Below are 27,751 nucleotides of genomic sequence, written 5' to 3'. Positions count from 1 at the left end.
TAGTTTTATAGGTTTTTTTTTGTTGTTGCAACTCTTTTCCGAGTAAAAATAATAATAATATTCTAGTCGTTAACATCTGAATTAATGCATATCGATATCGAGTTTGACTAGTGTAAGTCTTGCAAAGTTGCAAAGCAGTAACGCAGTCGACGAATTAAGTATTTTCTTTTGTTTTTTTTTGTTGTCTTAATATTTTTATCCTTTTCCACGGACATCGTTCGTTTTTGTTGTCTGGTATACCATACCAGTGATTGTTTTTGTGCAGAGGTAGTTGGTAAATGTTCGCATTGTTACGAAAGGGTATTCATCGCGATCGTTTGTCAAGAGACGTTCGGTTTATGTTCTAGGCCAATTCATAATGAGCTTCCTATTGTGAGTGTTTTACAATGTTCATTAGCTGAGATCGATAAACTAGACATGTTATTAATGGTTGTAAATTGTATTTTTATTTTTTTTTGCAGTGGAGGCAGATCATCAAAGACTTTTAAACCTAAGAAGAATATACCAGAAGGTACACACCAATACGATCTAATGAAGCACGCAGCAGCCACTCTTGGTTCGGGCAATCTGAGATTGGCCGTACTACTACCAGAAGGCGAAGATCTCAATGAATGGGTTGCCGTCAACAGTGAGTATCAATGCGTAGTCTTAAATTTTTAGTTAAGTATTAATTTATTAATTTATTTATTCAAAAATTATGTAAATATTCAAAATTTGTATAAAATAAACTTAAGTTAAACTAAAAATTAACATAGTAGTATTACAATAGATATATTTATTAGTATTTAATAATCTATCATAATGGTTGTATGTTTCATATGTAACAACTTATATTTTGGATTTTTTATGATTTAAATTTAATTTTTCTATTATTCCTAGTTTAAATGCATTAAAATTATTTATGATTATTAAGTATAAAAGTCCGTAAGTGATTAAACTGAATATCATATTGTATTTTTTTGTAAATTTATCAATAATATTAATATAATATAAAATACTTAATATTTAATCCATTTAGTTATAATAGTTATTTCTAAGTTTAAACTTTCAAATCTAAGTACCTTTACTGATAGTTTAAAATCAAACGCACAATGCAATATTGTTTTCTTACAATGACAAATTATTCCTTAAAGTTGCTCTAATTTGTCTTGAAAAGTTTTTGTTTCTTAAATTCTTTTAGATAGTTAAATATGATAAAATAGTAAAAATCTTATTATCATAACTATTTGGTCTTAATTAAACTATAATTGCTACTACTAATTGGTCCTAACTATAATGTTATAGTCTTATCAACATAAGTATTGAAGTATTGTTTCTCATTTCTTCTGTAATCTTTTTATTTTTTTTTTGTGTGTACAAAGATTAATGAGGAATATTATACTCTTATAAATATCTTGTACATAATTAAAAGTATAGTTATAATTATGTATAATAATATTTTAAACTTTTATTTTTCTAGGAATACATTTTAAATTAAATAATATTCTAGTATTGTTCTTATGTTTTTATTTTTAAAGTCTACTTGTTATTTGTTTAATTGAACTTATTTTAGGATAATACAACTTATAATATAGTATACCTTTTATTTTTTATTTTCCCTTGTTAATCACTACATGAGGGTCAGACTGTTTTCACATTGCTTAGCTCCAATACAGCATCGTTTATTGATTAAAGAATAATCATTCAATTTATATAATTTAGTGAGCCCTAAAGGGTCTGAGAACTACCTTCCTCAGCGGAAGCTGGTATGTATATGTGGATCACGGACCCGAGAGGGCGAACAGGTATTTAAAGCTTAAATGGGGATATATAGGACATGCCCCGCATTATCCTCTTACAACATTAAGAAAAAAAAATATGTATATAGCTGCGAGGTCTTCTTGGGCCACCCTAGACATCTTGTCCTGAGAACCTCTTTTCAGGCTAGCCTGAGCCCGCCACCCTCTATGTTTTTTATGAATCTTCACCGCTCGTTGGCCTCAGCTGCTTGCCGCACCCTTTCTTCTTGCTCCTTGAGAGTCAGGATCTCCACCGCCATCTTGTAGAAGATCCTGAACGTCTCTTCCGCCTTTTTATATAGTATACTTATCTAGTTGAAATATTACCAAGAATAAAATACTAAAATACACTTTTTCATAACAATATAAGAATGGAGTTTTTTTAATCAGTATTCAGAACAGTTATTGTGTTTTAATTATAATTATTTTTGTTTACAAAACTATTTAAATTAAATTACATTTTTATAAATATCTGTTTAACAATTGATTAAGAATTACTATTATTTAAAGCTAATACCTAAATGATAATCTAGTGTTATTAACTTTAATAATATATTTATATTAGTTTTTCATTAACATTTAACTTACAAAATATTAATAATTTTTTGTTTAAAATATTGTAGTATTGAACTATGTTATATTTTTTTCAGCTGTTGATTTTTTCAATCAAATAAACATGTTATACGGTACAATAACGGAATTCTGCACTGAGGAAAGTTGTTCTATAATGTCTGCTGGACCCAAATACGAATATCATTGGGCAGATGGCCTGACGGTTAAGAAACCTATTAAGTGTTCTGCTCCAAAATACATTGATTATTTGATGACTTGGGTTCAGGATCAATTGGATGACGAAACATTGTTCCCTTCAAAAATCGGTGTCCCATTTCCTAAGAACTTCTTATCGATTGCTAAGACAATACTTAAACGGTTATTTAGGGTGTATGCTCATATATATCATACACATTTCGATTCAATTGTTACACTAGGCGAGGAAGCACATCTCAACACATCGTTCAAGCATTTTATTTACTTTGTTCAGGTATGTGTGCAAATTATTTTCAGCATATATATCCTAATACAGTATTATAAATATTATTATTACCAATTTTATACTATTATAATGAATAGTTACATCATTTCATACTTGGTTAATAAAGAGAATGGGCTATTTTGATTTCCTTTTTTTTTTGCATTTGTGTTAAAGTAAGAGAACACCTGAATTTGCTGTCTTCATTTTATAAATGTATAACAAAGCATATTCATGTTTAATAATATCCATTTTGTTTTGTTAATTATAATATTAAAGTAAATTCATTTATAAAATTTGAAATGTAAGAACATTAATTATGTCATCAGTTTTTATTTAAAGTGAGTTATGAGCAAGAAAAAAAAAATACAATTTAAGAACATATAAGTTCTTATTTTTAAATTTGTGTAATTAATAGGTAAATTAATTCTCTTTAATTTTAGGACCATGGTAGTCCTATGGCAATATAAATAAAAAACATGTAATTTAACAAGTTCTTCCTTTTATTAATTTTTCAGTTGACACAAAAATAACTGATGTCAATCATATATTTTTTAATGTTAACTTATTTGTTGTAATATATATTATTGTATGTAATACATCAGAAGTAAACAATTTTGTAGAAATTAATTTTTTTGGAGGGATAGGATGGTAATTTATAAAAAAAGATAATATAACAATAATTATGACATTACTATAATATGTGATATAATTATGATTAAATCTAACAAACCAAAATAGTTCAATTAATAAAAATGTTGATTTTCTGTTGTGTATAATATATAAAAAAGTAACTTGAACTGTATGAATACAGCAATTGTCAAGTTATTTGATTTTTGGGTAAAATTTTTTAATTTGAATTTTCTATATTCTACTTATTTCGACATTAAACATTGGTGCTATTATGCTCTATGGTATATGATGTAATATATACAAACAATTTGTTCATTATTTAGTTATTGAATATTCATCCATCAACATTTTACAAAAAAATATAATATTTTAGAATTATTTTACCTTGATTAAAGTTCCATAGATTGATATAAATTTAATTTAATTTTGATCATTTTTATTTTTCTTCAACAGGAATTTGTACTAATTGATCGAAGAGAATTGGCTCCATTACAAGACTACATTGATAAATTGGCTGGCAGAGAAACTAGATAAGTGATTTACGGTGCTTTATGAAGAATTGGACTTAGCACAATGAAGTTTATAGCTTTAATTTTTCTGATGTGATAACTTATTTTTTTATTAAAAAAATAGTTCACATACACAAACACACCTATATAAAAATTAAAAATTAGGAAGTTAGTAAATTGGCATTCATTTTATGTACAAACAATTATATTTTTATGTAATATTATTTATCAATGCTATAATGCTAATCATTGATGTTAAGCACTATTCTGTGTATTGTCTAGACAATCTTCCACCAAAGAAAATCCATTTAAGTATAGTTTACAGTTTTACTACTATTTTGTACGATTTTATAATAGAATTACTAATATATATATATTATTATATTATAAATGACTAATATACATTAATTATTTATTTTTAGTATATACAGTGTGCCAGAATAGTAATTACTGTATGTAGAAACTTTGAACAAAATTACCAGAACAACGAAATATTTATTTTTAATGTAATTTTACTCTATTATATTGCATTAAGGCAATCATATTTTATAGCGTTATTGCTTTTATACTTAATATCTAAACAGTAACTATTGTTGGTGCACTTGTGATAAATATATGACAAAAAAAAACAGTTTACTGTATAACTTGGTTATTGATATTATTTATCTCTTCTTTTCAACATATTTTTCCTTGGAGATCCAAAAGAAGATGCTTTAATGTAAGTTCCTTTAACAAATTGTCTTGGCATTCTATCAAAATATATTTTTATGGATATCGCACTTTAACACCGACTTTAAGATTAAATGATGCTTAATTTTATTTCATTTTAATTTTCTTACAGAAAAATACTGGGCAAATTGATCAAACTATACTTGAAGTCTAGGTCATTAAATGTCGGTATTAATACAAATAACCATAAATAAATTGTATACAATTTCATAATAATAATTAATAGGATAAATAAACTACTAGATAAAAAAATAATAGGTTTTAACTTATAAATAAGTATGAGTAAAAAAAATTAAATTGTATATAATGTCTATAATATTCATCAAAATTGTGTAAATGTTATTTATTGATTTTTTTTTATTAAATAATTCCTATTCATTTTTATTATTATATTAGATAAGTTAATGTGATGCAACAGCAGTGCATTTGTTTAATAATGTGTAACTTTCCTGGACTTTATGGCAAGCTGAATCACAGTCCTGAATCTAACAGCAAATTAATATGAACCAGAACCAATTAAATATTAAAATATATACTGATATTTATATTATTAATTATATTAATAAAAACTAAAATGACTGTCTGTATTAGTTAGGTAATTATTATCTAAATTCTAAACTAAACCTTCATTATATTATACATATACAATTATAAAATATCTAATACTTTTTTATTAACCACTAAGTAACCAACTGTTACGTACTATACTGTTACGTTTTTAGGATTGGAATAATACATGATAAACAACTGAGAATATTTTAACTGAAGCAAAACTGAAACGTTAGATGTATAGATTAGGTATGATAAACAATCGAGTTATATCTTATATATTTAAATGAAGCATAATAATATACTAATCAACTGATTTTGACAAATTGGCACCAAATTTTGAATAGATATTATTTGAGATCTCGGACGGGTCACAAGTGTATCTATTATAATAGAAGTCACGGGTAATAGCTAATTAATATAAAAGGCAATCTGTATATGGCTGAGGGTTGTAGTATCAAAGAATACTCCACCAAAACGCCATACAAAATATATAATTTAGTGACACACTGACACTGCAGGAAAAGCAAAAACGTTTTTTGAGACGAATAGACAAAGTTCAGTTGTTTTGATGTTGTACAGTCTACGGAACAAAACAATGATTTTTGTGAATTAGTTTAGTTATGTTTAGACTGTACTGAATGTAGTGAGTACTGAGTAGTGAACTTTACTATAGTGATTAGTGACTAGTGTTTAGGCTAAATTAGCGCTACAAATTTGTTTTATCACTAATCTGTATCAACTTGACAGCATTCATGCTTGACAGCTTATCACTGGTATAACGTAAACGGTAATGTTTACTATCACGAATCAGTTATCAGTCGGTGTGCGAATTTACTGTTGAGCGTATAGTACGATTTAAACTTTAAAATTTTAAAGGAACACAGGCTGAAGACGTCCGGTCTAAGGTGACTTATAGTCCGCACTCTTTACTCAATCATCGGTGGTCGATGTCCCCGGAGATCAACGACTGATACGGACTTCAAGTATCATTTGTCTCCGGCGGTGGATCATGAGTAACTACGCTATGGACGTCGATGTGGCGAAAGTCGGTTGCCCCGTTCCAAAAATGGACGAGGTGAAAAAAGAGCTCCTCATCAGCATGAACGAACTGTACGCCCGAGGTCTGAAAACCAGCTGCCAGTGGTGAGTGCCATTATTGTTATTTCACGCGCTCACAACGGCTACATTGTGTGATTTACTTGACTGTTGTATGCATTCTGTGATCGACCAACCCTGAGAATTGAGACTCATGTGTCGGTGGTCAATTGCTAAAAAAAACTACATTGAAACCGATTCATTATTAAAAGTTTTTTTTTTTTATTATTGTCTTGTAACCTTGATCTGTTGTTTTAAATTATTATTACTATATGATTTTTTTTTCATCATTACCAGGTCTTCAGATCTACTCCTATCACTTGAAGTTGGCAACAACCCGAAACCGTTGACCAAAAAAATAGAAGGGTACAAAAGACCAAAAATCACCCGTAGTCTTCTGACTCCTGTACCTAAACGTATGCCGGTTGCGAAGTCTACAGATTTATATTCTATTGACCAACTACCAATACCATATAAAGAAATGGAACTATATCTTCATGCTCGAACCTGTTACAACGCCAAAGAATATCAAAGGTATTTCATATATTTAAAATTTAAAATTTAAAAATCTAAAATCTATCTGCGATATTACAAAACTACAATTTATTCTCAGGGCATCATTTTGGTTGAAAAATTGTTGTTCAAAAATACCATTATTTCTGAAAATGTATTCAGATTATTTGGCTGCTGACAGTAATATTAAAAACATTGGTAGTGAAGCGACACCTTCCATGTTTAGAGAATACCGAAATTTGTTAGATTATTTGTCTCAACTATTAGAGTCGATACGACAAAAAAAAAAGGGAGATGGATATTTGACATATTTACTTGGTGTGGTGTACGTGAAATTAGAGCAATACGAGGCAGCAGTTAAAATGCTTGTTGAATCTATAAACGAAGTGCCACTTAATTGGCATGCATGGATGCAACTTGGTGATCTTATTGTAGATCGAGTTAAAGTAAGCAACAAAAAATAAACCATGGAAAAAACCAGTTTATTGGTCAACAATAAATGTTTAAATCGTTTCAGTTATCAAAGCTAGAGTTACCCAATCATTGGATGAAAAATTTTTTCTACTGTCAAAAATATTTGGACTTGCAGTTAAATGAACAGATGCTAGGTATGACACAGTATTTATTCAATTGTGGTTTCAGTGACAGTATATTTCTCCAATCTAGAGTGGCAGTTTGTTACCACAACAAAAGATGTAAGTAAAAGATTTAATTATTGTATAGTCCAGTCTATGATACCTAATCAATATTTATTATTAAATATATCATAGACATTGAAATAGCAGTACAAAAATTTCAAGAGCTCATTGAAATTGAACCTTGTCGGCTGGAAAATATGGATACTTATTCAAATTTATTGTATGTACAACATCAACGAGTTGAACTAGCTTATCTTGCTCAGCGTGCAGTCAAAATTGATAAATATCGTGTGGAGACTTGTTGTATTTTGGGCAACTATTATAGTCTTCACGGGGAACATCAAAAAGCTATGCGTTACTTTCATCGCGCGCTTAAATTGAATCCTTTGTATTTGGCTGCCTGGACACTACTTGGTCAAGAGTATATGGAACTTAAAAATTCAAACGATGCGATACAGAGCTATAGCAAAGCCTTGGGTGTGTGTTGTAATAATCATTATAATGTTAATAGTTTATATAAATATAATTAACTTCATGATTTTGATACAGAAATAAATAAATACGAGTATAGAGCATGGTATGGTTTGGGTCAAACATATGAAATACTTGGCATGTTCAAACACAGCCTCTATTTTTTCAAACAAGCGCAATTGCTAAGACCATTTGATAGCCGTATGATAATTGCTGTTGGCAATGTATATGAAAAATTAGGTAATATAGACATGGCATTTCAAAGCTACTTAAAAGGGCGAGCGATGGGCGATGACGAAAAGCTTGGCCTCATATACTTAGCAAAGTAAGTTAATATTTCATTATGTACTAAATTCATTACTTTAAATATTGATTTATTCTTTTTCTCCAGATTGTATGTAGTTATAAATAGACCAAATGATGCTGCAAAAATGTTTTTGGAATACATTGAAGAGCATGGACTAGATGAACAGACTCGTGATCACAGCTATGCTTATATGTTCCTTGCAAATTACAATTTGAATCGTATGAACTATGATCAAGCATTTCATTATGCACAAAAATGTTTGAACTATGCTGAAACCAAAGAAGAAGCTAAAGCGTTGTTGAAAACTATAGTTCATGAAAGAATACACATGGAAGTTGATAACATATTGTGTACACCAATGAGTGAGAAACAATCTAAGGATAAGGATTATGATAAAGAAGAAATGCCCAGACAGTTGGAATTGTTGTCCCTCACACAAAAATATGAAATGAATCAAAATGAAGACGATGATGATGAAAGTAGCGACGAAGAAGAACATTTGTGTAATAAGATAACAATGTATATGGATTTAGTAGAATAGGAAGAATTAAATGTTGATTAAGATTTTTAAATAGATTATTTTATATTTTATTTTAGAATGATTATTGATTAATTTTGTTCCAATCGAATTGAAAAAATAGGTTATGATATCAATACTGAATTATTTTCATAATCTATGTTTTGTGCAAATAAGACTGATAAAGTATTTATCTATACTTTTAAGTATGATTTTTAAATCAATTATGTATATAAATTTATTTAATTTGATCATTACCTAGCGTTTAAGAATATAATACTTTAAAAGAAAATTCATCACTATTTTCAATTTTATAATTTCCTGTGACCTGTTAATAATCAAATTGTATTTAAATCTCAGATGTGTCGATTGTTTAAGCATTATGAGTTCAAACCTATTTCTGATGGAATTCTATTTAAATATATATGAAGGTATGTTACCTATTTGTATTTACGTATTACTTCAGTAATAAATAGTCAATAAGTCCTAATCGTCTAAGCATACCAATCAAACCGTAATTTATTTGGCTTTTTTGATACACTGTATTAAACCAGTGCCGCTTCTTTACTGTCATATATATTATTATATTTTACTATTATTTATCATTATCACCAACGTATTGTTTCCGAACTTAAATGTCCTTTGTCCTTTTATTGTTTTTTATAATAAATACAGTACTATATTATTTTATTACCTTGTTGATTATTTAAAAGGATAATAACAAAATATATATAAAAAAAAAAAAAATAGTAGGTATGCTAGTTTAATAGCCAAGTATCTTACTTAAATGAAATGGTAATATATATGCCAATGCCATAATATATTGAATATTGATGGGAAATGTATCGCGTATTTTTCTGAGATGGTGTTTTGAAGTTACTTTATTGTTGGGAAAATGCTGATTTTGAATAGTAACTGTAGAAACATAGAAAAATATGTTTAATTAATTGTGTAAACATTTTAATGTAATAAATTCATTTTTCATTATTCAGTACCTATATAATTGTTGTGCCTTATTTATCGGACAACCTACGCATTAATAGGTAAACATAATTCAACAGGTTGAAAGTTATTGATTAATACAACAATTATTATTTAATTTTTATGAATTCTTAAATTTTAGAATTAATAATATACAAATTTATTCAATTAAAGTTGATTATTGAAAAAAAATTAAAAATTTTTGTTTTAAACTAAAACTCAATGTAAAATGAAAACAAATCTGAAAAAAGGAAAATAATTATCTCAGATAATTAATCAAATTAATCTATATAATCAAATGTATCTGTTTATGTACCTATCATATCTACAAATATTATTATAATTTATTACAAGTATACTTTTTTAAATGCAATATGCATATTTAGTGATTCTTTAGAGTTTAGGACATAAGTACATGCATATTTTAAGGTTTTTTAGGGAAGTCCCTAGTCCACGTAATAAGTTTACAATTTTGAATGTTTTTAGGGAGAGGGGATTAGTTGTCAGGAATATGAATGACAAGGCTCCCTTACCACAATTTGTGCTAAATTCCTTGAAAATCATTTGCAAAAGGTTAGGTTTGAAATCGATTGCTTTAAGTTGGGGGGGGGGGCTGCATGGAGTTGGCCGGAAAACAGGTGATGCTATACATTGTTGCAAATTAGTTGCAAAATATTGGTACTGTCTCAAATTCGACAGCATAATGGGGTAAAATTTTGATTTGCGGCGTTTGTAGTGATTTGTAAATTCCAAAACCAATTTGCAAAATATTGACAGCTATTTGGACTTTTGGAGTCGATTGAACGAGTTGATGAGGCTAACTTCATGGACGTCATGCGACGGGCATTGGATTCGCGAAGCGTCAGAAACGCCGCCGCACCGTGCAGGATCGGCTGTAGCCCTGTAGGTAATACATTTAATAAAGGCGTATAGGTTTAATATTATAAAACACGTTCACGAATAATATTACGTTTTATTTATTTCGTTCATATAACTACAAGTATATAAGTATACAATATGACTCGTGTCTACATAATATAATATTATTATATCCTTATATCGTAAACATAGGCTCAGTAATATATTTTTTATTTTTATTTATAAATAATATACAACGTAACGATAATAGTAGTTTTTACAAGCACGCGGCACCTATAGCTGACGGGCGCCAGTTGTAGTATTGTTTTATTATTACGTTTATTCTTTATACATCTAGACACTTATTACAACACATTAAATATTACAGATCATTATGAATTATTAATAACCGTTTAAATATTAGTTACAATTACGCTTAAACTCTAACGTTGAACATTGACGCGAAACAATAATATAATATAATAAAAATAATAATACACTATTTAGTCGTAGTCGGGAATATTACTATTATAATATGCATATTATTGTACATTATTACATTCAGTTCTGATATTCTAATCGTGCGTTTATAATATACCTATAGTAATAATAATATGTATATCATAATAGAATATTCGTTACAAATTAATAGGTCCGTCATAACTACATAATATTATTCATCATTTAATTATCACAGTAAAAACAATAATAATAATAATAGAAAAGGATAAATCGTTATGATAATATTATAATATATATAATTTAAGGTTCAAATTTATTGTAAACATATGAAAAATTAATAATAATAAAAAAATTAATGTTGTAAAAGCAGGTCCTTAATAATATAATAAAACGCGTTTGTTCGTTTGGAATGAACAATAATAATCTGCTCAAGATCGAATTGGGTACTATAATATTGATCATAAAAATACTGTACACAAATATAGGTATTCGAGAGTAAAAAAATCAGTTGGTTTTTTTTTTTTTTTTATAGAAATGCTTATTGAATTTGTTCGTGGATTGTCTTAAACGATATTATATTATTATACAATAATTATTATTGTTATATTATGTACGCTAAGGGTAGGAGGCGAAAAGCGTATCGTTTTCGGTAAAAAAAACACGCGTTTGAGCTCTGCGCAGTCGGTACTTTTATATATATAGTATTAAAACAATGAGCTGGATTTGTTTCCGGCTAAAACGTGTGATGTGTGTCTAACGAAACGTAAAATAAACTAATTTACATAAATAAAATAGAATCTATCACAACAACATTTCGATATATAAAAGAAAAAAAATAAATAAAAAGGAACTATATCATAAAATTAATACAAATCGAGGTTATAAATAAATAACAATTCATTATGTACATTATTTTTTTACACGAACAAAATTAAAAAAGAAATCGATTACGTATTGTACATACAACACACATGGTGTGTATTGGTAAATAACATAAAAAAGAATTATACAATACGATTGATTATTTATATAATTTACAAATATGTATAATGCATAGGTATATAATAAAGTTGTATAACTATGCATAACGATAAGGTAAAAAAAAATTCGAGCGAAAATATTTCATAATATGTACAAATTGGGTTTACTCGAAACGTTTTGATTTGTTCGATTGCGCGTTTTTTCGAATGTGAAACATCGAATTGACTCATGACGATTTTCTGACGGTTTTCAACGAACCGTCGCAGTCTTCGAAACAGGAGCTAGTACTGGGGTGACCTGTATAATCAACATTTATAACAATACATTATTATGATATTTTTGATTTTATACATAAAGTATCTCCTAATAGGTTTAAAAAGACGACACGTATTAATGAATTATTTATGAAAACTGTTTCTCGCAAAAAATACTATAGTCTATAGTCATAGTTTAAAATTAATTTACAATACACAGGACCACATTTGTTAGCTAAACTGCTAAACCATTTTACATTTTTTTTTCGAGATATTAAAGATGTATGCAAGTCTCATATTTATTGGCGTGCACCTATAAATTTACTTTCTGAACTTTGTTAGGTAAGAGCCTATTATAGTTTAAGTGAATATTTTTTTTTTGCAAAACCGTTTTTCTATATAAAATTTTAAGTACGTAACAAACAAAAGTGATGACTGACGCGGGACCACTTGTAAGTTAATTTGAATTAATATTTAAGTTTTAAACATATAAATTAGATTTAACCTTTTTATGGATCTCAAAACATAATTTTTAAATTTTTATTTAGGTTAATGGGTTTTGCCATTACAGTTTCAGAAAAAAATATAATTATTTATACTGTTTTTTCGATAGTTTGATACGTATAATAAAAATATATTACATAATGCATAGTATTTTTATTTGTTGTGTAGAATTTTATAATTCAGTGATCAACTAAGGGTGTGCTATGAAAATTTGAATTTTTTAATTTAATTCAATAAAAATAATATAAAACATTATTGAAAAACAGTTTATGAAAAAAAAACATTTTCAATATTAACAAATAGATATTAGACGGGTTATAACTATTTAGATAAAAAATATCGGGAAAGTATAGATAACCGCTTTGCTATACTGTAGATATATCAAAAAGCATTTTACATTATTGTTTAACGTTCCATGGTTAAAAACGTATATGAGGACATTGGGAACCTACGACTGTAGTGATGATGTAGATGGTAGATCGTAAGCACAAAATACTTACAACACTTCGTCAGGAGTGGCATTATCATTTGCGGCTAACAGCTGTTGACGATGAAGAAGTCTGGAGTACAACTGGACACGGTACGTCCGTCGCCTCGGCGTACAGACAAGACGATTCGCTGCACGAACAACCGCTGCTGCAGCTACCTTTATCGTCAGCTCCCGCGACATTGACGCCACCGCCACCGACCCCTCTATCGTCATCGTCGTCATCGTCTTCGTCACACCAACCACGGTCTCGATGCCACTGTTCTGAAAATCCAGCCACATTGTTAATAACGACAATATTCATTATATTATTAATCATTTTTAATATTTAAAAGTATTATATATTGTAAAGATATGTGACTTTCATAGGGGGAACAGACTTCCATCAACTTCCCCGCATGCGTGTCTGATTAAAACATCAATGCATATTTTTTTTATTGATTATTTTTCAAAAATACACTGATAATACTATATGAGAAGCCGAGAAGGTACAGATAAAGAACTAACAAGACTAATTGAACATTATTTTTATTTAAATGTCTGCAGATAGTATATTTAATCTAAATAAACTATAGCCTGAGATAATTTTGAAACCTACCAGCATATTTATTTCAATGCATGTCGCGAAGTTGTATGTTTAGTGTTTACGACTGTACACCGTTTTTTTAATCATACAAAATATACTTAAAATATTATGATGTAATATATTATTATAACTTATTGTTACATTGATGACGAAGAAAATATACCAAGAACTATAATATCCATCACAAAAATAAAAATAATTCTGTTTTATTCTTTATATCATTTGTCAGCAATAATAGTTTAGTTTGAATTTTGCTTTCATTCGTTTAATTTTTAAACTGAATCTAAAAATCGGTTCTTATTTGTTTTTAATTTAAAATCATCGTAAACAACGTGATTAAACAAAAAGAACTATTAGTTATTTAGTTTTAACTACTTATATTACGTATGAACATGCAACTTTTAACTTAACGCATTATTTTTCTAAGTTACTTTTATACTCTAGGTGATAATTACTAAAGATACTTTAAGTATATTTTAAATTATTAAGTTAATTAGAAAACTAACTAACTAATAGTTAAATGAAAAGTTAAAAAAAAATTACTTAGCTTTAAATTTGTAACTAGATAGCTGAAGTAATTTTCACCTTTGATAATATATATACCACTGTACGAGTAGTTCGCATGGCGTGTACATATGACCTACCTATCTATTATATTGGTGGTATAAAACGCATGATAATATGGATGATAGCGGTGGTCGTAAAAGTAATTTCGGACGTTCGATTATTGCAATGATTCCCGGCCCTTTTTATAGTCTTTACGCTATACCCATGGTCTCCCGAGTACCGTACATTGTGGATTTCGAAAAACAATATACGTTCGTCCAATAACCGCGTGTATAACGGCCCCCTGGCCCTCCACATCGATATGTATTATAATACGTATATGTCGATTCCTTTATGGCGAACCAAATAATACCTCGGGAAATAAACCTCGTTAATTTTTTTGAACGTTTAAGAACATATAGGTACTGTCTTAAGTATTTTTACGCGGTTACTGTTATTTGTTATTGGAATTAAAAGTGTCTTGTACCTAATTCTTAAGATGTTGTCTTATTTGTGATAAAATAATCATTCTATATAACAACGGGAAATATACAGTGGATATATTACGGTGATTAAAAGGCAGTGCAACATATTATATGTAACTGTGGCAACCAAGTACAAACCTTAAATCGTATTATCGTGGAATTCCAGGCGAAGAAATTTAGCCAGGACATTGACGAGATAATACCAGAGATAGTATTATAGTGGATCAAGAGTATTAAGACATTTGTTTGTAACTTATAATAACTTTTATATATTTTTTATTATATTGTTGTTACCATTAACTACTTTTTGATCATGTTATATTACATTACATTTTGTTAGTGCCATTTGTATTAATTAATTAAATATTACTATTAATATCTAAACTATTATTTAAAAACTGATATCTACTATTGTAACGTTAATTTAGTTTATGTTTAAGTCATATACGAATAAATAAATGGTAGTCTGTATAAAAATACTTTCAGATTTTGTTTGGTCCTCGAGACGAGACTAAAATAATAGGGAATTCATTAATAATTTTCCCAAAGAGTAAATTTATTAAGAAAAAAAAAAGATAAATATGAAGTTGGTTAATCAAAGTTCATATTAATAATTATATCCTCGTATTTTAATTATTTAATTTTTAAATATAACTAATTTTTTAATACGTTACAGTTACAGCTGTTGTTACACAAAATATTGTTAACGGAAGTATATATATATATATAGTTTTAGACGATATTTTACGTAAAACACTTTGATGATAGATATTGGTTCATCATTAATAATAAATCAAACTTTTTAATACGCCTACATGGATAGTATTGATATTCGATAAAAGCAAAAATGTTATCAACGAAAGAAATCTTAATAGACTGACTTGGTGATTTACTATAATGTCTATAATATTATATACCTATTAATAATATCTATTTAATAGTGTTTATTTTCATAGATCATACAATAAATTGGTTCCGGAAATACTTCGTACTATAATTTATTTTCAGCATCGAATAAGTTTTACCCTGCAATGTCGGAAAAAGGAATTCTTTATAAAAACCAGCATGTTGAACCAATTCATTAAAAATAAATATAATAGAACAAAATTCTTGTATACGGGGAAAAAGCTAATATTTTTCATTCGTTGCATAAAGTATGTATAAGCATTGAACAATTCAGAGAGTGCAGACTTATAAGAACTATCGTATTATACGATTTTAAATTGTAGAAGGGTTCATGACAGTCAATTAAATCTACTAGAGTTAACGAGCTTTAAACTTTAATGAATGTTATAATTTTATCAAGTAATTCTAAATTCTAAATTAATGATTTGAGAATTTTTTAGTCTCACTATTATTCAATTATTTATTTTTTCTGCAATTTGAAACCAATAAAATATCATTTATTTCTTAAAATAACGACAGAATAACGAATTGTTTTTCAAAAAATAAAAATAAAACGAAAAAAAACCTGAACGAATTCCTATCGTTTTATATAAGGGGGAATGAAACGGAATCCTTTTCATATGGAACGTGTAAAACACTAGTTATACCTATCGTAGGCAGATGTACAACGCACAATTTGGGTAATGGAATGAGAAAAGAGAGTTAAGTCAATTGCATTGCATCGAATTAAAAAATTACGTGAATCGGGAATTCTTACCGGAATGATGTTTGTACGCGAGACCCGGCAGAGTGGACTGCATACAACGATCTATGCTATTTCCCTCGGAACAGCAAGTGTTGTACTGCTGTGGCTGTTCGTCAGGCGTCCGTTTATTACACGACATTGGAGGTGGTTGCGGTTGCTGTTGCGTTGGCTGATTGACATGGCCGTACAAAAGTGATGCGCTCTCGTATTCGTAATCGGAGTGCATGCGGTTTCGCGACGCGCCATATTTGTTGGACGACCGGTCCAGTCCCTGGCACGAAGACACGTTGCACACGGATGGATGAGACGAGTTCGGTACCTGTTTACAATGAAATTATGATATAAAGCGATTTTTGTACATTTTAGGCGCAATCGTTCATGTGATGTGCAGCGGCGGAAATTCGCAGAGATGTAGCTTTTTACGGATAAATTAGTTAGAACTGGTTTACCAGCTAGCGAATCATTAATTATTTTAGTATTTAAACTATTTTTTTTATTGACTTACAAAGTTATTTAAGTATTTACTGTTTAACACGAGTTTAACGATTGATAATTTCAATAATTTAAAATAGAAAATTATTTTTAAATTTCACTTCTAATTACGAAAGAATCTCAATTTTATATTTTAATATAGAAAAAAATTAACTAAGTCAATTGTTTTCAATTATTCTTAAAAGGTACTTATGGACAATTAAATAATTAAAATATGTAAATTGCCAAATACCTACTTAAATATAAATACATAACATATTTTAGATTATATAACAATTTTAGAATACGTCTTTAGTAGAAGGAAATTACATAAATAAAAAGTAGTTAATTTGAAATTTACTACATCTAGATACTATAATAATTTGTCAATACTTTTAACCAGAATGGAAGATATTTCGGGTAACTATTTTAAGTTTTATTTAAAAAGAAAATTTGTATTGAAACATTATATTTATTGTATATAACCACCGATAAAAGTCGTTAACGGGTTGCTAAGTAAAATGAAAAATACAATTTATCTGGTTAAAAATTTTGAAATTCACACTAAGTATGAATTATTATGATTATTGTATTATTAATAACACGGTGACAGGTTATTACCGGTGGTGGTTGTGTGGAAGGTGGTGGGTTGAATCTATGTTCATTGCTTTGGTTGCCAGTGTAAATCCATGCGGGCGTGTAGCCGTTGCAACTACCGGCCAATGACTTGCTTGAGTGGATGTGTGACTGTTTAGGGAAACTTCCAGCGTGCATACGACGACTTGTTTGTGGACTGCCTCCGTTGGACTACACAGGGATACGAAAAAAATAAATGTCATTTTTAAAAATCAATAAAAAAAAAAATAAGGAGGACAATATGTCAATATTAAAATGTAATACAATTTTAAGTATCTTGCAGTCTCGCATTCGAATTTTGTATTTATATAAATAATTAAAATACCAAAATTGATTTCACACATATAAAAATATGAGAAACTAAAAAAATTAACCTTGTCTAAGTATTAAATCAACATCACTCTTTCTATAATCTCCTAAGTCAACACAGATATAAAAAAAGAATATAAAAAGCACCAATGAGACGAGCGAAATAAATCGACCGTGTAACCAAGAGAGTGTGACGAACTAAGAGAACCCATACCTGAGACGTTTTCCGCATAGAATCGGTCGGCGGGTGTTGAGGGGGCGGTGGGAGGAACTCGTTCCAATTCGGGGGCGGCGCTTGATTGATCGGGTAGATTGGCGGTTTTCGCTTGTGATTGTTGAAGTCCACGTTTTCGTCTTTAATATGATGAAAAAAAGGATTAGTTCGTTGAAAAAAAATAAAAGCCATATTGGTTATAAATTGCAAATCCTGTTGCGCTTACCGAGATAATGGTTGTTAGGTGCAGCCACTTGTTCATGACACCGTTCATGGCACGAACCGTTGGAGCTCAGAGTCTTGGTTTCGGAAGAGCTGCTAGCGGCCCCGAAGAGATGCGTAGATTCCTATTCATATGTGATTGATAAAAAAAAAAAATTATAATAATTTGTAGATTTTATAATTTTTTGGGTGTTTTGGTGTTTATAACTTAGAAATTAAAGACGCGTTCTAGTATATTATATTGCTAATATAGCATATTGGAAAACAATGAGTAGGTATATTTATTTATAAGATGTACATAATTAATGAGTAAAATACATAAAACGATTTCGCTTTTTGTTATACTTAATATACCTACGTCATACCTCATACGCACAGGGGACAAACACGAAGTTCAAATTTTAAGATGAAATTTATTGAATTCAACGTATAGAGGTTTTCATAGGAACAGAGGATAGGGAAAAATATCATTAAAATGCGATGAGACGTTCTAAAAATGTCGATCATCAGTGTTAAGTGTTTATTGCAGAGGTCTTTAACCTTTTTAGGCAGCGAACCACTTATTATTTTTAAAAAATCTCGTGGGCCACATTTTATATTATTAATAAAAACACGCAGTATTGAATGATTAAAACTAATCAAAAATACGCATGAAAATATACTTAAAATGTATTCGTGAGTCTCAAAACACGACAAAACGGGTCACGGGTCGAAAACCTTTGTGGTCTAACGCATGTAGATACGACAGGAACTTACATTGCAATCGTCACGATTCAGCAGAGTAGTTGTGGCGTACGGTGTTGGGTTGGACATCATGTCTTTGCGCGGGTTGTAGAACGTCGACAAGTTCCGGGTGTCTACCTCGGCGTAGTCTGCGCAGGGCGTCTCCCTACCGATGCCGTTCAAGAGTTTGGATTCGGGATCCTTCTCCCCGTTGCGCCAACCGCGGTCGATCCACAGCGCCTCCTTTCCGCCGGCGCTTAACATGCTCAGTTGCGACAGGTCACCACTGACCACTGGCACTGCAATGGTACATCGATAGCGGTATTATACATACGTGCATATAATATAACCGCGGTACATAACATTATGCACGGTCGGTGTTAAATATGTTTACCGTTGAAGTGGCCCAGCTGTTTTCCGGCGTTCTGTTTCCGCTTCAAGTATACGACAGTAACAATAACGCACGCTAACATCACCACTAGGGCCGCCAACAGCACGATGATCCACGCCTCACCGTTGGAAGTAGACGAATACGCCCTAGCCGGGTACGCCGGGTCCATGACGATCGGCACCGGGGCACTGTAGGGCCCGTACCCGTTCCGGGTGTACGCCTGTACCCGAGCAGTGAAGCTGCCGCCTACCGTCAAGTTGAGCAGAATCGTCGTGGTTGACGAGTTCAACAGCTCTTGTACGGCGGCCTTTGTAGCGTTGTTATTTTTCACTTGTATCTATGGATAACACGATTTGACAGACCGGTTTATTACGTATACAATAAATGTAAAAATTATATTGTAGAATAATTTATCAAATTATATGAGACACATGGTATTGTAAAGAATATTTTTAAAATGTGTATAAAATATACAGGTATTTAACAAATATTATTTTGGTCAATATTTGAATACTTTTAAAATTAATCATTATTACGCTTTAATAGCAGATCATTATGTATTCAACGGACATTTGAAATTACACAAAATTAAAATTAACCACCCGGAGAAAAAATTGAAATATTTTCAATTCGGTTTTGAATCACTTACTTTATAACCCAACAGTACGCCGTTGATGTGCTGCGGTGGAGGTGCCGACCACCGTATGAACGCGGTAGTGGCGTTAACCATACCGGTTTGTACGTCTTCCGGAGCCGCAGAAGGAACTGTGATGATAAAAACAAAACACATCGATGGTTTAATGATATTTCGAAATTAAAGTTATAGGTTGAGATTTAGGCATGTTTACTTACCATCGTCGCTAGTTTGGACGACCATGGAGTTCGACGGTTGACCTTCGACCGTCTTAAAGAACGGCACTAAGAAGAAATCGTACTTGTTATACTTACGGAGGTTGGCCAGTGTGTACGACTTAGGCTCACCGTTGTTCATCATTACTGTCATCATGTTATAGGTCTGAGAGCCACCAGATAAGTCTCTGAACCTTACGTGAATACCTTCTACCCATTCGGGACTGCTCAATACCTTAAATGATAGTGTAAATGTAATATAAATATATTATAATTTTCAGTTGACCACTCATCGATAAGTCTATACGCTTTACATACCTCCCACATTACTCGTACTGATGTAGACGATACCGGAAATAGTTCCTTGAAGTCTATAACTTTAGTGCCCAGCCTTTCTCGGGCTTCTTCTAGAGACTGCTGTGTGATAATCGTATTGGTTCCACCGGTTTTTACCATAGCGGACAACGCGCTCGGTACACTCAAGCCATGAGAGTTTTCAGCCCTTACCATAAACACGTATGACGTGTCCGGTTTTAGATTATCAACCTGAACACGAACACAGATAATATATTTTATTATAATGTGAGTATAATTACAATATTTCAAATTTCGGATGACAAAAACGGCGAATATTACGTAAATATTCAAATGGGTTTCAGCTATTTCATTACACGAAATTTGATACATCGTCTAGTGTTTGCAGGACGCATATCAGATCTATAAAGATTAAGAGCAGGCTAGTTAGCCAAGTATTATTTGGCTAATATACTTACGACCATGGTGTTGGTTGATATACGATGTGCGGCGACCACCCAACCGGTTTGCAGGTCCGAGCTGTAATACTCGAGCGTGTACCCGATGATCGGAGAAGCGCCAAGGTGTGGAGTGGGTGGGTGCCACGTAACTGTAACCGAGTTTCTGGTGACGTTTACTATGGTTGGCACTGACGGGGCCGCTGGAAACATGGCGGGGTCAGGCGCGCGGTGGAGTCGTGAGCCCGGGGATTCTTCGACGCTCAGTGATGCCGACCAGGAAGTCTCGCCGCTTTCCGAAGAAGCAGTGCACGTGTACAGACCAGAATCAGATACTTCGAGTTCTAAAGGCATATATAGATAAGTCATATTTTTATTACAACTATGAATATTATACAGTAAGCTATCGTGTTGACAGTTCGAAATAAATTATTTGAAAAATATTTTAATATTATTTTTGTCATAAAAAATGTATACATCGTAGGTAGGCTAGTATATGAAACAAAATCGCCACAAAGGTTTAAACTTAATAAGCTTCCACAACGAGCACGTTGAATAATAAATTATGCGCGCCATCTTTGAGTACGAGATGTTGATTAGTGATTACATAATACTATACTATGTATCAAAAAAGTCATAACTATTTTATTAAAGATTCAATTTGAACCATGCAAAAAACTTTGTTTGCAGAATGAATAAACACAGTATTTGGTTTTGCTTTTAGTTATATAGTTAAATATATAATTAATAAATACAACTGACGATTTTAGTTTACTTATTTGCATTTCAAAAGAATTCTGGAACGAGGAATTTTTTTAAATTATATGATAAATAATATACTAATATAATCAAACTTGAAGGTATTTCTGCTTTTACACTTAATCTTTATTAAGAAAAACAAATTTAAAAAGAATTCAGATTCCAGTTCAAAGGTACGATAGAAAGTTATTTCTTCTACTGTAGGATTTTAAAGAAAAATATAGTATATGATGTAGAGTAAATACTAAATAATAATAATAATAATAATAATAATAATAATATTTTATTATTTATTTATACGAGTTCAAAAATAAAATATGGAGTAGCTACTATAAAAAAGGGCTATTCCCTTTTGTGTTTAAAGTAATAATAAATAAAAGAAAAATTTCAATAAATAAAATCATGAATAGCTGTAACAGATTGTGCAATATATTTATGTGTGTGTCTACTGCATAATGTAGATTAATAATATATGCTATATCAGGGACCGGCAATTACATTCTAATGGCGGTCCAGATAATTTTAAAAAATATTTTCGAGGGCCAGAAAAACTTATTTAGTTAATAATTGTTGTGTTTTCGTAACTAATCGTATGATTTTAAATAGTGATAGACGATGAACGCTAAATACGTCATAAAAATAGATCAAAATTAAATTATGTGCGGTATACTAGCAATAAAAAAATATTTTAGGTGGTCCAGTTATTTTTCTTCTGCAGACCGCCTATTTCCGAAGCTTGTACTATATCATATTTTTGATATGACCATAACAGTATTATTATACAAATTTCGTAAGATATTAAAGTCAAAATATGTGTATTGCAATAACTTAGAAACTTACCGTCTATTTGTAGTGTGCCCGACGATGTAATAGTTACTCTGGGATCATCTGGAGATAAATAATTTCCGTTTCTATACCATTTTATGGTAGGCAATGGTATACCGGACGCCTGACATGGTAATGTGGCAGCTGATCTCGTAGCCAACGTTTGATTAGTCGGTCCGATGTCGACGACGGGTGGAGGAACGTCTTGCACGGAAGTGACCTACAGTAAGTGACATAGCAAATGAGATAATCATTGTAGTTGGCGTTTCGATAGAGAGAAAACGTGGTGCATTAAAAAACCTTAATTTGTATACAGTTTCATTCCTCAATCATGATCACCACCATATTTTCTTTTAATATGGAATTTATAAGTTTATAATAAATTAAAAATTGCTCATTTGAATTTCGATTTAGACGCATTAACACTTAAAAAAAATGATTAGCTTAACAATTAATAATAAAAAAGGGAGGTTTTTATAGAAACAGCAAAGTAAGTCGATCTGCTGTATAGTGGTATTAAATTAACTTTGTCATTCAGAAAGTCACTGTAAAGGATATGTTAAATTTAAATAAAATGATAAATTATTGTAAATGATGAAAAACTATTCTGAGGTCAGTATGTCTACAAAATAATTTCAGAATTTTGACAATTTTGACGAATTCCGTTAAAATAGGAAATTTAAATGCTTATGAAAGTATTTTAAATTTTTTCTAATTTTTGAAATAATACTTATGAGAAATTTTGCATTGACTTGTCGAGATTTTTCACTCACAAATAAAAATGTCAAATGTCATACACAAGTGGAAAAAGACTAAAAATTGAATTGTTTGAAACAATACCTTGATTTGAATATTTATAACAATACATACCTGCAAGAACGCTCTCCAAGTCACTGACCCAGCGACAGACAACGCGGAACACACGAGGAAACCGGCGTCTTCTTTTTGAGCTCCCTGTATACGCAGCGTTCCGTCTTGAGTCACGTGAAAATGACCGTACGCGTTGCCAGGGAACATCAGCACCTGGGACCCTTCACGCGACCAAAACACAGATGGCGGCGGGTTGCCTTGGGCCACGCAGTCGAAATTTGCAATTCCGTTGAGGCCCACTTTTTGGTCTTTGGGTCTGGTCACAAATGTCGGCGGGGCTAGAACACGAAATGAGATTAACATAATATATGTTGGAGGTTTGCATTTACAATTCAAAAAGGAACAACCGTATTATATTATGAGTAACGCGCAGTAGCAGCTTGAAAACTATGTAATACGCAATTTTTATGTTTATATAAGTATGTAAACAGCCTGTTTGAAGTGCGCAAGAAATTTTAGAACAAAATATGATAACATGTTAATTAATTTTTTTTAAGTATAAAAGTACAACGAGCATTTAAAAACCGAGTATTATTTTTATTCAGTTTATCTTTGCGATTTTTTTTTTATACTCACTTTTTCACAACAACAATTTCTATTTTCAAATGGAATACATTTCAGAAAATTTCAATATAATAAATTGTTTTTATTGTACTTCAAAATATACTAAGAAATAATACAAATCAAATGAAAAATAGAATTTTCCATTAAAAAATATTAAGGCGAAAAAAGTTTATTTTTCAAAACAATAAAAGTTATCTGAGAAGATAATCGTCTTTCATTAAAAATATCATCAGTACTTAACATAATGCAACGCACGCTGAGATAAGCTATGCTTTGTCACATTTTTCGTGTTTTTCAAATGAATGTCTTCTTAACATTATTAATAAGTTAAAAGATAACTTATCGATATGATATGACGGTAAATACTTACAGTGCACGGTTAATGAAGCTTTGGCCTTCTCGGAACCCACGTCATTTTCAGCGTTACAAACGTAGAGTCCTTCGTCTTGTGCTATCACGTTAATGATCCGCAGTGATTTGTTGTCCAATATTTGGGCTCGGCCGAAAGGCATTTTATTACCATCGCGTTCCCAGTAGATGTTTGGTTTTGGATCACCACCCACCTTGCATTCGAATTCAGCAGTCTGTCCGGTGTGCACTGTTACATCTTTGGGTTCGGAGCTTATGAACGGTTTCACTATGGACATATTAAAAATAGTATTTTCAAAATAAGTTATAGCTTATTGTATAATAATAGTTAAAAAATATTCGTCTCCTTTAAACAGAAGTAACAACATTTTTTTTTAGATAATATTTATATGGTTTTTTTATACTCTATGCATATTATTTTATTTAACACACGATACAATGTACCTAGGTATTCAATTTATTTTATTTTTCAAAACAATAAAAGTCATTTTTGTGTTTGAGTTTTGAAAGCTTATAGAAAAAACTTAAAAATGGAAAATATATTTGATATAATCTGAATGACATCTATAATTGAGATATAAATACGTTTTATCCTACAATGGCTTTTAGGTAAGCTGTGCAGACGTTAGTTTAAGGTTTGAAAATCGTACCCAAATCATTAACATCGTAATTATCAGCGTTTGAATTTCGGAGGCAATTTGGTTACTTAGCAAAGTTGACAAATAACAGTTTATCTTGTTTTATAGAAGATTAAGCAACGCGAGTTTACTCTGTAATAACTGTTAAAGTTGTTTTGGTCGGTTAGACCTTAACTTTGGGGCGTATTACAGGGATAAGTGTGTATTTAGTGGATCGTAACCCGTTAATTTTAAAGGGATATTTATTATACAGTTAAACGATTTATGTATTTATAATTTATACAATGATCGGCCCTGTTGGAATTTAAAACAAGCGTGTAATTAAATTTATTTCTCAATGTGCGATTAAATTAAGATATTAAGAAGATGTATTATTCACTAAACTATATGCAAACTACAAGGGATAAAATATCATCGAAAGCGTATTATTATAATATTATGCATCAATGACATTAACGATGTAATTAAAAGTAGGGTGAAATACATAAACACATTATTGTCCAGTGTTCACATATAATAAACATTATAAAAATTGCCTTTTTTTGTATAAAAAATAAAAATGAAGTTTACTTTAGGTGTTTTTAACGACCATAGGTATGTCGTAATTAAAGTTTAACTGTATAGTTTTATATAATGCAGTCCATTATGGGTAGTGATAATACACTGACGGGCAAACAAATTATGTGTCATAATAACAATATAATACATAATAATAATAATAATTATCAAACTATACTATAGCTATAAACACAGTGTGGAACGTCATTATACTTCAATATTGTTCATTGTCTAGACGCGAGCAGTACGGTACAGCCATTATTACTATTATGTTTTGGCGTTTATTTTTTCGAATCGCCCGCACGGGTTTTTTTTTGTCCGCCCGTCTGCAGGTCTATATGATATGCCAAATGCAACGGGTGTCGTCCCCTCGTGCATCGGATTAATGACTTTCTAACAGCATCGTATATATATCGCCACTTTCGGTACAATATTTTCTAAATGTATATACGCGTTATTTTTATTTATTTTTTTATTCAAACGGCCCTTACTCCGATGACGTGCGCCTATTGTTGCATTCAAAAGAGAGAAAAAAAATACGAAAACACAAAATGTATATACGAATACACAGGGAAGAATTTATTCCGTACAAGAGTGGCAAACGGCGGCGTCGACGACGGCGGATCGAATGTGAAAAAAAAATCTCAGTTTCCGGCGCATTAAACATTCAGTTTTTCAGTGAATTCTCCCTATTCGTATAAAAAATATACAACATATATAATACATCAGTCCATACAGATCTTTCCAACTCTCTGTGCATGCTTAATGGCTCTTCTATAGAAAATTCGCGTGCTGAACGATTGCTACTAAATCCGATTCGCCGTATTCGTTTCGATTAGGTTTGACGACGAAAAAACTTTTTCCTATCGGTTCCCATATCATCCAATATACCTATATATTGTGTGGGAGCATAGGGGCGACTATGGGCGTGACATTTTTGGGGATGTTAAAATAGTGGATAACTAATAGCAATAAACGAGTATTGGTATACATGAGTAATGAGTTTAGTACACACACTCTTAAATATACTTAATTCCATACAACAATACCCACTTATTATTAGGTGTCTATTATACTCAATGAATGCTTTTGACACGATTTTGGGGGCCCATTTTTCCGGTAACTCATATAATTGCACGCATATATATTTCTTTTAATAATATAATATGTACGTTCAACAATACAATAATAAAATTACGTTCGTGCGGCGTCTGTGACAGGCAATTTAACTGCTCCACTGTCGTGGATCCGTTTTTCCGGCACCTCCTAAATATAAGTAGTTTTCGATTTTTAAAAATATATATTTTAATAGAAAAATCACATTTGTGCAGCGTTGTGGATGAGTATTTAATTACTAAACGACGATTACTACCCATTGGAGATTGACGTTTAAAATTAAAAAAATAAATTGAAATTTCGATTGTTGTGGGTACTCTTTGCACGCCCACTACGCCACCACTAAAGTCACTATACGATGTGCGGAAATTAAGTGACTGCTCGACACGGCGATGGTCCTATATCGTAAGCAAGAGAGATAAGAAACCACGGTAATGTGTTAACAACGAATCATACCTATGTATTATTTTTCATATATATCCTTCGTGCTGCGTATACAATACACGATAATATATGTGTAAGTATATGGAAACTGCAAGAGTATAACGGAACGCACGTACTTATGTATAATAATTTATACCTGCGTATGAAAAACCTTCGGTATAATAGTATGCTGTCTTAAATGTATACACATACGAGCCGGTGATGATGTCTATTGCTAGTATTTTTTATTTACTTTTTTTTTGTTATCTTGTAAAACGGAATATATAGCTTTTTGTACGCGTACTGAAGGAAAAAGTACCGACTCGACAGGTAGGTCGGCGATATATATATATATATATGTGTGTGTGTGTGTGTGTGTGTATGTATGTACCGGGCATTTATTATTCCGAGCGCGATTTCTTTTTCTCCCTCCGGCCGAACATTCGCGGATATTATTTGCACCCAATATAATCGAATTCACGCGTACAGAAAAAA

The 27,751-nt window shown here is 30.8% G+C and overlaps 3 protein-coding genes across 3 annotated transcripts in view; 2 read left to right on the top strand and 1 right to left on the bottom strand.

Annotated features, from left to right (window-relative positions):
• Positions 1-4,594, top strand: LOC132929629 (MOB kinase activator-like 1). Its single transcript, XM_060995119.1, has 4 exons — positions 1-372; positions 462-628; positions 2,429-2,820; positions 3,895-4,594. The coding sequence occupies exons 1-4, from the start codon at positions 359-361 to the stop codon at positions 3,973-3,975; spliced, it is 654 nt and encodes a 217-aa protein (XP_060851102.1). The 5' UTR covers positions 1-358; the 3' UTR covers positions 3,976-4,594.
• Positions 4,595-6,035: 1,441 nt separating this feature from the next.
• LOC132929622 (cell division cycle protein 23 homolog) lies at positions 6,036-9,462 on the top strand. The gene is made up of 7 exons (XM_060995105.1): positions 6,036-6,374; positions 6,624-6,860; positions 6,940-7,285; positions 7,357-7,534; positions 7,610-7,954; positions 8,027-8,273; positions 8,340-9,462. The coding sequence occupies exons 1-7, from the start codon at positions 6,241-6,243 to the stop codon at positions 8,794-8,796; spliced, it is 1,944 nt and encodes a 647-aa protein (XP_060851088.1). The 5' UTR covers positions 6,036-6,240; the 3' UTR covers positions 8,797-9,462.
• A 1,250-nt stretch (positions 9,463-10,712) lies between these two features.
• Positions 10,713-27,751, bottom strand: part of LOC132929607 (roundabout homolog 2) — a 161,980-nt gene continuing 144,941 nt past the window's right edge. Inside the window, exons 5-19 of the mRNA XM_060995081.1 lie at positions 24,523-24,789; positions 23,589-23,866; positions 22,734-22,938; positions 21,156-21,478; positions 20,701-20,928; positions 20,386-20,617; positions 20,183-20,298; positions 19,537-19,870; positions 19,176-19,441; positions 18,424-18,544; positions 18,198-18,337; positions 17,660-17,845; positions 16,580-16,886; positions 13,313-13,563; positions 10,713-12,351 (exon numbers count right to left, since the gene is read on the bottom strand). Coding sequence (XP_060851064.1) covers positions 13,337-13,563; positions 16,580-16,886; positions 17,660-17,845; positions 18,198-18,337; positions 18,424-18,544; positions 19,176-19,441; positions 19,537-19,870; positions 20,183-20,298; positions 20,386-20,617; positions 20,701-20,928; positions 21,156-21,478; positions 22,734-22,938; positions 23,589-23,866; positions 24,523-24,789 — 3,230 coding nt within the window. The 3' untranslated portion in view covers positions 10,713-12,351; positions 13,313-13,336. The remainder of the gene's footprint in view (positions 12,352-13,312; positions 13,564-16,579; positions 16,887-17,659; positions 17,846-18,197; positions 18,338-18,423; positions 18,545-19,175; positions 19,442-19,536; positions 19,871-20,182; positions 20,299-20,385; positions 20,618-20,700; positions 20,929-21,155; positions 21,479-22,733; positions 22,939-23,588; positions 23,867-24,522; positions 24,790-27,751) is intronic.

Source organism: Rhopalosiphum padi, chromosome 1 (assembly GCF_020882245.1).
Source record: "Rhopalosiphum padi isolate XX-2018 chromosome 1, ASM2088224v1, whole genome shotgun sequence".
NCBI lineage: Eukaryota > Metazoa > Arthropoda > Insecta > Hemiptera > Aphididae > Rhopalosiphum > Rhopalosiphum padi.
This window is presented reverse-complemented; position numbering and strand designations above follow the sequence as displayed.